Genomic DNA, 12,427 nt, shown 5'->3' on the forward strand with positions numbered 1-12,427 from the left:
CTGATAATACTTGCCAATAACTGGACGTGCACATTTGATAAAGCTGACCTTATTTATGCTTGAGTTTAATCAACATATTCATTTCAAAACTATGTGTTCTATTATTACTATTGCATTTAAGGGAAATAGCATGTTTATGTTGAAGCTAGTACCCTAAAGGGGTAGCTCATTGTAGCCTTCTTACATTTTAGGCTACTGTTGAGAAGTTAAACATAAAGCCAAACAAGTAGACTTTATTTTTTAAAACATAAATGTGAAATGTATGTAATATTTACAACTGTCAAGTAGTCAAGCTATATAATTTTCTTTAAAATGAAGTGGGCGATAAAAGCATTAACAAAACCATTTCAGATACAGCGTGCGTTATATCACCATGGTAACGAAGCAGACCGCTGACACCGGATGTAGTCCGTTACCATCAGTTCAACTTCCGGGGAAAACATTGTGCATGAAGTAAAAATCTGCTTGCAAATTCATTTGGCGAATTTTTCGGCCAACTTTACCTTGTAAAATGTCTCGAGGCTCGAGTGCAGGGTTTGATCGACACATCACCATCTTCTCTCCCGAAGGAAGGCTCTATCAAGTCGGTCAGTATGTGGATCTGTCCAGACAAAAGCCGGGTGGCAAGCTCACTTGTTAGCTAGCTAGCTAAATGCTCTGTCATGGTTCGTTTAGCCTGGCTTCTAACTGATACATGACACCGCGTGAAAGTGGTATCAAATGGAAACATTAAAGTCGTGTTTGTTGCTTGAAACCTGTTATTTGTACATGTGCTTTACGCATGCTTTAATTGAACAAAAGGCGCAATTGACAGTAGCTAGCTGGCTAGTATGCTAGTTAGCATGTTTAGCACTGCAGTCTAGGGAGCTGATTCATTGCGTTTACATGCCATTGAGTCAAATGTTAAGGCTGCTTTTAATTGTTTTATTTGGCTAAACTGTCTTAAACACATTAACCTTAGCATGTTTGTGTTTTAAATATGGTGAGCGTTAGTTGGACTTAAAGGGGAAATCCACCCAAAATATGAACCAAATAAGTTTTCTCTGCTGTTTGCAGCTAAGTTATAGCTTGTGAAACTGATCCTATATTGTCATAGGATATACTCTACACATGGACAGGGCTTGTTGATGTGACAAGGGTTTCTTTTTGGGATGCAACCCTCAAGTCAATGATTGTGTCATGCTGGCCAATCAGATGACACCTAACAGTCCTTGTTGTACTGCTGAAGGGAAACTGCTGTGTGTTGGTGCATATAGACTATATAAACATAATTGAACGCTGTGCTTGTTTTTATGAATCCATTCCATTATTTCCGCTGATGTCAGACATCTAAGAAACCCTCTTTTGCTGTTAACCTGCAGAATATGCTTTCAAGGCCATAAACCAAGGTGGACTCACATCAGTAGCAATCAGGGGGAAGGACTGCGCAATCGTCGTAACACAGAAAAAAGTACCGGTGAGTTCTCAACAGGTGTTTGATTTCACACGGTTGAAGCACTGAACATTCTAAACTGTGGTGAATAAAGTGTGCCAACACCCATACTGAGATTTAGATATATTCATTATAAAGCTCCTTACATCGGAAAGTAATGCATATGTTATGCAAGCTGGATATCCTTTATTTGTGAGCAAATGTATATCCTGTGTCCGTGATCAATATGTCCCTTGTCTAAGTGAAAAGCTCTGATGTACCAGAGTCTCTCTGCTGAAGTTAAACTACTTGTACATGTATTCACAATTAAGAGGTTTATTCGTCATATTTTAGTAATGATATACTAAAATATCTTGTGTTACTGCCCAAAGTGGTGTCTTTTAAAGTTGTTAAATGTGTCTAACTAGCTCTTGTCAGACTGTTGTATTTTATTTATTAAGTTTTCAATTTACTGCATTACCTTTTTAAAACATTTTGGAGATTTAACCAGGAAAAGTTTGGTAAAATACATAAATTATTCATTTAAATCGTTTTCATCTACTTTGTTTTTATTGGCGGAAGATGTAAAAGCATGCATGTCTGTTTACATGTAATATTTCTATCTATGTTTCTCCTCGTCTGAAACATCTTTTGATGCATTAATGACACCAAATAATGAGGCAGCTGTCCCACATTTATTAATTTTAAACCTTTTCTTTCTTGACAACAGGACAAGCTCCTGGATGCAAGCACAGTGACGCATCTTTTCAGAATAACAGACCATATTGGATGCGTAATGTCCGGAATGACAGGTAAGAAAATTAAGCTGTGTTTGGAGAGGGGACACAACCAGAGATTATTTGATTGGTGCATGCATTTAACACTAAGTCAGGGTTTTTTATTTGTCACCATCAATCATAAAGGATTTCAACAAATCGGTGTCTATTTTAAATATTAAAGGTAGGAACATTGGATTTTGGACAATACCCATTTCAGCCTAAACACTTTGAAGTAAATCTGTTACTTTTCATATTCTGTATCCATTCGGAGTGTTGCCTGGTGTAAACTCGTCACAGTAATAGTGGGTTGGGGGCATGCCTTGCAGCAAGAAATGCTGTCGTTTATCGGGAAAATAATCTGTGAAATCCAGATATATCTTTTGAAAATTCCAATTATTTTCAGTTCAAATTGAAAGTGATGAGTGTTGCGGATCATTTCACATCATACTCAGTCACAACATTAACTGTTAAGAATGCTTCCTCTTTCCAAAGAACTCCTACCGTCAACATTAGCTTTCTGTGGATCTCATTTCAACATTCAGGGTTCGTACGGGTGCTTGAAATCCTTGAAAATGCTTGAAATTTGACGTGGTGTTTTCAAGGTTGGGAAAGTGCTTGAATTTTGGGAATGGTGCTTGAAATTGAGATAAAGTGCTTGAAAATGTAAATGCTTTACTTTTACAATAAATTGCTGTCTGACTGAATAGTTCGCTTTTTAGATTAAAAGAAAAGAATTGCTTCGCTTCTACATAAAACAGCTCCGCTGCGGCCTTCCCGCGCTATGCGCGCGACCTGCAAGTGTTTGTGTTACGTGTGACCTGTGACCTGGGCATTCTGATGAGAGTGATAGATGACAGTGTGCCAGGAGGTTGCGGTTTCAACGAGCGTTGGCTAGCAGAAGACAAATACAAGCCATGGCTAAGACGAGGGTCAAGCCCACGAGTAGCCTCCTGCAAAGTTTGCAAACATAACGATGGGAGAGTCTGTGCTGACGAGCCATGAAAGGTACGCCGTAGTAGAGCATTTTAGGTTAGGCTAACGTTGCATGTTACGTTTGTTTAAGCTAACGTTAGCGAGCTGAATTGCAAACTCGATGAGGGATAATAATAATTGCAGGGGACAATCATTTCAGGCTAATACGCTACCAGAGGTGGAGAAGTACTCAGATATTGTACTTGAGTAAAAGTAGAAGTACTCAGATCTTGTACTTAGTAAAAGTAGAAGTACTCAGATCTTGTTCTTGAGTAAAAGTAGAAGTACTCAGATCTTGTACTTGAGTAAAAGTAGAAGTACTCAGATCTTGTACTTGAGTAAAAGTAGAAGTACTCAGATCTTGTAGTGAAATTATAAGTACTCAGATCTTGTACTTAGTAAAAGTAGAAGTACTCAGATCTTGTACTTAGTAAAAGTAGAAGTACTCAGATCTTGTACTTGAGTAAAAGTAGAAGTACTCAGATTGTGTACTTGAGTAAAAGTAGAAGTACTCAGGTCTTGTACTTGAGTAAAAGTAGAAGTACTCAGGTCTTGTACTTAGTAAAAGTAGAAGTACTCAGATCTTGTACTTAGTAAAAGTAGAAGTACTCAGATCTTGTACTTGAGTAAAAGTAGAAGTACTCAGATTGTGTACTTGAGTAAAAGTAGAAGTACTCAGGTCTTGTACTTGAGTAAAAGTAGAAGTACTCAGATATTGTACTTGAGTAAAAGTAGAAGTACTCAGATTGTGTACTTGAGTAAAAGTAGAAGTACTCAGGTCTTGTACTTGAGTAAAAGTAGAAGTACTCAGATCTTGTTCTTCAGTAAAAGTAGAAGTACTCAGATATTGTACTTGAGTAAAAGTAGAAGTACTCAGAGTGTAGGAATACTCTGTTACAGTAAAAGTCCTGCATTCAAAATGTTCCTCAAGTGAAAATAGAAAAGTATTCTCATCAAAATATAGTGAAAGACAGTAAAAGTAGCCGTTGTGCAGATTGGTCCATCTCAGAATAATATATATGATATGTTTTATAATGATTGATCATCAAAGTGTTCTCAAAGCTGGTGAAGGTGCAGCTAGTTTGAATGACTTTGTAGACTGCAGGGTAGCTAGAACTAAAGTCTGATTCAACACTTGGTTAGATTTCACATCATTCATCCACATCTGTGAAGTAACTAAAGGTATTAAATACATGTAGTGGAGGAAAAGTACACCATGTACCTCTGAACTGTTGAGGAGTAGAAGTACACCATGTACCTCTGAACTGTAGTGGAGTAGAAGTACACCATGTACCTCTGAACTGTAGTGCAGTAGAAGTACACCATGTACCTCTGAACTGTAGTGGAGTAGAAGTACACCATCTACCTCTGAACTGTAGTGGAGTAGAAGTACACCATGTACCTCTGAACTGTAGTGCAGTAGAAGTACACCATGTACCTCTGAACTGTAGAGGAGTAGAAGTACAATTAATCAATAATGTATTTAAAAGTTATTTGGCTGATTGTTTTATATCGGCTCAGCCAGGTATATGGGAGGCCCAGTCTACGTACAGATCACTCATTTTAAAATATTAAACTTAGTTTTCTTTACTTTAATTTTGCATCCTCGTGTAGAAGGCTATCACGAAACACACATTTGGTTGTTTATAGCATAAAGAACATCTGATTTAATGTGAGATAGGGAAATAATCATTTGAGTATGTGTAGCAGCTGTAAGATCCTTGAAAAGCTGGAAAATGCACCTTGAAAATGCTTGAAAAGTGCTTGAATTTGACTTTGGAAAAGGTGTAAGAACCCTGAACATTGCAAATAGATTCGAGAAGTACCAACATGACTGATAGTTAAATGAGTGCTTTTAACTTATCGCCCACTTCTCCCACCTCCTCCATCTCCTCCAGCTGACAGCAGGTCCCAAGTCCAGCGAGCTCGCTATGAGGCCGCCAACTGGCAGTACAAGTATGGCTACGAAATTCCAGTGGACATGCTGTGCAAGAGACTCGCTGACCTCTCACAAGTCTACACGCAGAACGCCGAGATGCGACCACTGGGCTGCTGTACGTATTATTCAAATTTAGAGGGGGTAAAGATGTGTTTTGGCAAATCTATAGGCGTAAAACTCTGACGCCAATTGCCGTCTCCTGCAGGTATGGTCATGATCGGCATCGACGATGAGCACGGGCCCCAGGTTTACAAAAACGACCCCGCAGGCTACTACTGCGGCTTCAAGGCCACCGCCGCCGGAGTGAAGCAGACAGAAGCCACCAGCTTCCTGGAGAAGAAAGTAAAAAAGAAGCTGGACTGGACCTTTGAGCAAACTATTGAGGTGAGGCTAAAGTCTTTAAAGGATGGTACACCGGTTGATAAGGGCGGAACATGGAAGTGAAAGTAATCTCAGAGGTGCTTTCCAGCTGCGGGTTCTAATTTTGCATTTATTTGAATTTATTAAGCAAATTATTATTAGGATGTTACATTATCTTTGTTTTTTCCCTGCAGACCGCAATCTCTTGTCTGTCGACGGTTCTCTCCATCGACTTCAAGCCCTCCGAGCTGGAGGTGGGAGTTGTCACATTACAGGACCCCAAGTTCAGGTAAAAGACCAAAAATGCACAATGATTTATAAAAAAATAAAGATTTGATTGGAGTTATAATTATTATTATATGAAAACCAATCAACCAAAAGGTTTCCGTTATTACAGCTCAGCGTCTAAACTATCAGGGAGACTGCTTTAGCAAACATAATTATACTGGAAAAACAAACGTGTAATTCTGCAACAGCATTATCATTTTCCACATATATACTTATTATTAGAGCAAGACATGAACATGCTTTTACTTATACTACTTCAGTTATTAAAGCCAATTTGAAAATCAAGAATGGCCTTGTGTACAGTAATGTTAAATGAAAGTCAGTGAAGCCTAATTTTTTTTAATGTGGAATTATTCTTGCAGCACAATTTAAATGCAATTTTTGCAAATGAAAATGCTATTTGACATTCCTTTTAATATTGCTTGCATAAATTGAAAATCCGGTAACATTGTTTATATTGCATTTTCAATTGAATATGCTCCATGGAAAAAATGTATAATAGCATTTTAATGGTTACTTAAATAACAACATATATGCTATTGGGAAACTACATTTTTTTTTTACTTTAATCAATTATTTTTATGATCGATCGATCTGCCATTTATTCCCCTTCAATTATATTATTAGTTGTAAGTATTAGTTACGTTTGTTGTAAATCACTGTTTTGTAAATTACAATAAATATGCATTTTACCAGGTGAAAGAAGAAATATTGTTTGCTTTATAACTGTAAACGCAGATTTTAACTACCAACAGCATAAGTGGGTGTGCTCAAATTGCTCCATTATTAAATCAACCCTTCAACAATCCAGATACTATCATTGATGCCCAGACAAGCATTACACACCCCTTTGCTGACAGTCATTTAACTCCTTTATTCAATTGTGGTTGAAATACATGTTTGATATCAGAATCATGCCCCTGTGTGTTTCTGCAGGATTCTGACGGAGGGGGAGGTGGACGTCCACCTGATGGCCCTGGCCGAGCGGGACTGAGCGAGCAGAGACATGTCCCCTGTTGGATTAAGTTAGAGCATGATGGGATATACAGTTCCCAGATGGAGTCTATCTTTGTTTGCTGTACATTTACCCCCCACTGTTTCATTCAACAATAAAAGAAAAAGTTTTTCGAGTAACCATTGTCATTTTATGTCAAAGTAAATATGAGTAAGTTAGATGTTAAACTCCTGAGCTTTGTTTTAATGTGTCAAGTAGTCGTTTACTGGAACATGAGATTGTGCAGACTTTACCTCTGAGCTTCCTGTTGTGGCTCTGCACAAGAATCACATGACATGCCGAGGTGCTGCGGAGAGGTTCTTTTACTACAGTGATGTAGACCTGATTTGACCTAATTGTGTCTAAATGTTTGCTTTTATTACGCAGATGTCGCTTGTCAGAAATAGCATACTTCAACCCCCCACCGTATGTATCATACGAGTAGTTTCTCTTTTGCTAAGGGAAAATGTTTTCCCCCTCAACTGGTTTTGACCAAGCTGACATTTGGTGAGTGTCGGAGGGGGGGCTGGCTGGCTGGCTGAGTATTCTAGTCGTCAATGACCCCCTCCAGCTCAGCATTTTAAAGGCTTTGTCAACATGTGACTAGAACTGATGATCACACATTTTCACCCTCATTTGGACTAATTCCAACCAACTCTATTGGCAGCTTTTTTTTAATGTTATATTTAGTGATGTTTTCTGTCATTTTCTTAAACTTGTTTAAAGTCTCCTAGGTGTTTTTCCCCTGTCCTTAATTAACTTTAAAAAGTCCTTGGAATCCCCCCCTGCAGTCCTCAGGTCTACAACCTGGTTAATGTTTACAGCCATGAAGACAATTACAGGCTATAGACACTGCTATTAAACCTAATCACTTGGGGACATTTTGGGATAAGCGCTGGCTCCAGTTTAACTTCATAGTGGGAATTAGAGCTTGTTCCTGGTTATAGTTATGGTAATTTCAGAAAACTTCCCCAGCTATCATGTGCAGATCTATCAGCAGACTGGGACATCTTGTACTTCCCTGCAAAGTTTCCTGGTGCTTGTGACAGTTATACTATGTCTGGCTAATTTCCCCATATCTGTAAAAGACACTTCCTACTCACTAAAGTTCCTGTGTACTTTTTTAGCAAGTCCCAACTGCTATTCAGCGGTAAGGGTGGAATATTTAAGCACATTATTTATGTTCCTCTTATGCCGCCCAGGGACTTTCAACGCGCTGACTCAGAGACAGTGACCTCGCCCCAACAAGGAAATCCCAGACTGTTTCAAAGTGTGAATGTTCTCCGTCTTTCTCAAGTCTGAGTGATGACTCTTATCTCCGTCACTTTTGTGCAAGGGAGAAATTGTACTTATTTTTGACAATGTGGAAAGCCCGTGGAAGGAAATCAAACCAGTCATAGCTGTTTATATTCATAAAATTATTTTTTATTCGGAACATTTTCTTGTAAATAGTGTTTAAATTCACACAACATTATGTACAGGTACAAAAATAATATCTCTGTATTTACAATATATTACACACGTCTTGTCTGGAATATACACATTGGTATATATTTATACAGTAAGAAGAATATGGAGGACGTGGTCGCGCTGTGTTTGGGGCGCAGATTGTTCTGCGATCCGGACCGGGCTCGACCGGACCAATCGTTCGCCGTCTCCATCCATGTTCTTTTGATCCCGGGACCAGGCATTTTGGATATGGGCCTGGACGGGGAGCTGATTTGTCCCTCGTCTGGGGGGAGGGGGGGGGCATGGCTGGGTGACCCAGTAGCAGCTTCACTTGTGGTTCTCACCACTGATCAGACGGGAAGTTTACTTTCCGAACTTTATGTCATCGTACAACTGTGGGAAAGAAAAAAAAAGACGTTAGGAACCCATTCTGTTGAAGACAACATTATATGAAATCTTCAGGCCGTATATCCTCTGAGGAGCCTGATTCAGAAACGTACCTCATCTTCCGATGTGTCCTCCATATCGCTCGCTTCTGATTCGCTTTCGGGCAGTTCCCTCAGGTATTGTGCCGTTTTCTCGTAAAGCTGGCTGCGGATCTCTTCGTTGTGGCGCCCATATGTGAGGTGGTAGGGTGTGAAACCTCCGTAGTTTAAGCAGTTAACATCGGCGCCGAGTTCAAGGAGGCGGCGGACCAGAGCGGGGTTCTGGAGATCCACCGCCAAGTGAAGCGACGTACGACCACTGCATTGTTCCTGAAAGAAACAACATAAAGAAAAAAAGTTAGATTTCTTGTGCTTCGTACTGAGTTTTTCCTGAAGAAAACCATCTTCAAAACTTGCTTCCTTTAGTGCTAATGAAACCTACCTGTGCGTTAATATCTGCTCCCAGCTGAACAAGGCTTTCAACCAATGAAATGTAGCCGTTAATGGACGCCATGTGGAGACAGTTATGTCCTGTGAAGAGGAGAGAACATTTCGTTAATCAATTCAAGAACTGCTTAAGTGAAAAATTATAAATGTGTCTTTAAGGGTTCTATTTTAACTTACCATTGTAGTTGGGGAAGGACACCATGGAGGCGATTTGGCGTTGGCAGTTCTGTGTGATGACCCCGAAGCAGGCGAGAGAGCCCCTCTTGCAGGCGATGTGCAGCGCAGTGTTGCCGCTGTCGTCGGCCACACACGGGTCACATCCGGCCTTCAGGAGCCGCTCCACTAACTGAGGCTGCTCGGTGATCACTGCCAGGTGGAGAGCAGTCTGCAGAAATCACATTTACAAGTTAGGTTTCATCATTATCTTGACTTTAAAAAGGGAATGTGTGTGTGATAAGGAGTGTTTGTGTTCAGCTGGTGATCAATCATTTTGAATGTACCTGTCTCTGGTGGTTCTGTGCTTTGAGGAAGGGGTGATTGTGAGACAGTTTGATAATCTGATACGCATCTTCTGTGGATTCATGAATGATGGCCAAGTGAAGAAGCCTGTGGGTACAGAAAAAAAGAGAGATTGGTTAGTTAAAATAGTGCCTTTTATAAAATAAAATCAAGAAATGTACGCTCAGAGGAAGTGGTTTCAGCCAAATGAGAAAGAACAAAGCGCCAGCAGTGGATGGTTTCGCAAGAATGGAGTTTTGTCGGGTTATTTCCACCAGTTGTGGCTTGACACATCTGATGCTTTATCAGTTCCTGGCAGAGCGCCAGGGACTTTCCTGAACGCGCACAGCGGACTTTAGCACCGCCCAGACTGCACTCTCAGCCAAACAACACACACACACACGCACACACACACACACACACACACACACACACACACACACACACCCGCACGCACACACACAAGGTACGCGCTTTGCTGCATACACTTTTAAAGGCCTCTAGTTTTTGTGCAACTTTCGAGAATTACATGCTTCCTTTTGCAGCTTTTCCAATGCATGAAGTTTAAACTTAATATGCTGCGTTCGATTGCAAAACTCTGACTTGATGTAAGCACAGAGAAAAATGCGTACTTGCATAATTAATCATCTACAGGAAAAATAACGTACGTGTCACCATCCTCGGTCACTGCAGTTCTCCACGGCTCGTATTCCTGTTGGATCTCCTCGCTTGTGTTTACAGACATCCCCTCAAACTCGCTCGCCAGCTCGTCCTCCTTCATGGAATCCAGGCCGCTGTCAAAACGGTCCTCCTGGCACGGCAGCATTTTGCCGTGCTTGGGCTCCGTGTTGTCGAAGTTATAATCCATTTGGTTGTGGTTCGAAACTCTGTGAATGTCCATGTTTACTTTGCGACTGTCAGAATACACAGCTCCGTTATGTCCAAAGGTCAGGGAAGAGTGGTGCCGCTGAAGGAGGCGCACTCGGTTTTGTGCAATTCGGTCGGGGCGGGGCTTCAGTGGGGATTTCCAATTGATTTATCTTAGAAAAGGCAAGGGAAATCACACAGGGCTTGTGCTTTTGTAAGAAAAATCCCCCCCTAAAGACTCAGAATGAAAACCTGTAGTTTCCTATTAGACACCATTTTCACCTGTGATGTAGTAGGTTAGGGGACATGTCGTTTTTTGTGCCAATGAATGATACACCATGGGTATGAATGAGAGGGAGACAGCCCCTAAAAGGTTATTCAAGAATTCCCTCCTGCGTTGGGGGAATTATCTAATTTAGGTGGCTAACCAAATTAGAATTACTTTTTAAATATAGTATCCATTGACTTACTTTTGGCCTGATTTGGCAAATTTAAACTTGTTTTAAAAAGAGAAAAGTTTCCAATAGTAAATTCAGTTCACTATTTACACTGAATATGAACTATGGCCCACTATTTACCACATCGGGTTAAAATATAGCTGTGGCTGTCCTAACAAAATGAAATTAACTTTACTTGTAAAGCTATGTATATGTAACTACAGTCTCATATCACAAAATGTAAGCAATACATGTTATTTAACTAAAATGTTGTCCTTTGTTGTTTACATTCTTTGTCACCATTAAATACTTTTACAGTCTCCAAAGGCATGAAAAGCTTTTTTATTTTATGTTTTATTTCCTTCAATTCAATGTATTGTATGATTGTGCATCTTCATATTTATTTATATTTGATAAAAAAGTAAATATACTAAAAAATAAAGGGGTCATTTACGTAAGTCAACTTAAAAATTGCATACATTAAAAACATGAATACAATTATTTTAAATAAGGATCAAATACGTTAACGGGGATTATTTTTTATCAGTCTCTTAGATTAGTAAGAAAAGCATGACATAATTGGGGTGATTTTGGAACATGCAACCAAATAATATCATTATTATGATTAGATATGGCACACGTCCCTTTGTCCTGAGGCAAATGATGTTCGAACAGAAAATATGTGACCTGTATATGAATAGGATTTGCATAAATGACAATAGTGCATGCGTAATATAATTCACACAACATGGTAAGAGGAAGAAAGCTGCCAGGATTTCAAAACTTGTGCACACTAGAATGCGAATTTACGCAGCACATGGAGAAGAGGGGGAATAATCTAGAGCTTCCTCGTGGAGACTCCCTTATGAAACCAACACTGCATGTTCCACAATACAATGTTCTGGATTTACCCGTCTAGCATTGCACATAAATAACACCCTCATGGAGATGAATGTCTGCACATAAATCCCAGAAAACACTGAGATTTGATAGGAATTTTCAATATGTTCCTGTTTTAATGGTGACTTTCCTTATTCCCGTTACCTAATTTGCATGTTGTCCTAGTTGCTTTGAGGCAAGTCTTAAGGAGGAATTTCCTTTCTGTTGCACAACATGATGGCAAAGTGCGTGACAAAGCTACCTGTCTGTGCTGCCCTGACATTTAAAATAAAAAAACTCCCAGGATTGCTTTTGTTTACATAGTAAAGGTAGGCTTGGTGAATACATAGCAACGGTATCCAAGAGCAGTGCCATATTCACACCTCTACGAGGTGATACCCAGGCAAATACACTCCCAGTATGTCTCTGATGTCATGTGATGTCACTTCAAATGCAGCCCACTTATCTCTATGCCCATGAATGCGTCACATCAGACAGATTTGTTGAATTCCAAACGTGCTTTAATCTGAGGCAAGTATCGCAAGGAGGCATCTTAGTACAAACTGTTCCTTTTTTTATCTTGTTGCTAAGATTGCGTGCTTGTGTGTATATATGGCCAGATATTTACCCCCACAGGAAATACTGGGACTTCCACTTTACATCGTTGAGATTTTCTTTTTTG

General features: G+C 39.7%; 2 protein-coding genes across 2 annotated transcripts; one reads left to right on the forward strand and one right to left on the reverse strand.

Annotated features, from left to right (window-relative positions):
* Nucleotides 1-411: 411 nt before the first annotated feature.
* LOC117440381 (proteasome subunit alpha type-6) lies at nucleotides 412-6,883 on the forward strand. The gene is made up of 7 exons (XM_034076712.2): nucleotides 412-587; nucleotides 1,362-1,456; nucleotides 2,142-2,223; nucleotides 5,061-5,216; nucleotides 5,307-5,485; nucleotides 5,656-5,750; nucleotides 6,686-6,883. Exons 1-7 carry the CDS (start codon nucleotides 512-514, stop codon nucleotides 6,741-6,743), a joined length of 741 nt encoding a protein of 246 aa, XP_033932603.1. The 5' UTR covers nucleotides 412-511; the 3' UTR covers nucleotides 6,744-6,883.
* Nucleotides 6,884-8,146: 1,263 nt separating this feature from the next.
* On the reverse strand, nucleotides 8,147-10,530 carry nfkbiaa (nuclear factor of kappa light polypeptide gene enhancer in B-cells inhibitor, alpha a). The gene is made up of 6 exons (XM_034076596.2): nucleotides 10,231-10,530; nucleotides 9,565-9,670; nucleotides 9,242-9,449; nucleotides 9,060-9,148; nucleotides 8,693-8,947; nucleotides 8,147-8,585 (listed from the first exon to the last, which is right to left on the reverse strand). Exons 1-6 carry the CDS (start codon nucleotides 10,461-10,463, stop codon nucleotides 8,556-8,558), a joined length of 921 nt encoding a protein of 306 aa, XP_033932487.1. The 5' UTR covers nucleotides 10,464-10,530; the 3' UTR covers nucleotides 8,147-8,555.
* Nucleotides 10,531-12,427: the final 1,897 nt, after the last annotated feature.

Source organism: Pseudochaenichthys georgianus, chromosome 24 (genome assembly GCF_902827115.2).
Source record: "Pseudochaenichthys georgianus chromosome 24, fPseGeo1.2, whole genome shotgun sequence".
Lineage (NCBI taxonomy): Eukaryota > Metazoa > Chordata > Actinopteri > Perciformes > Channichthyidae > Pseudochaenichthys > Pseudochaenichthys georgianus.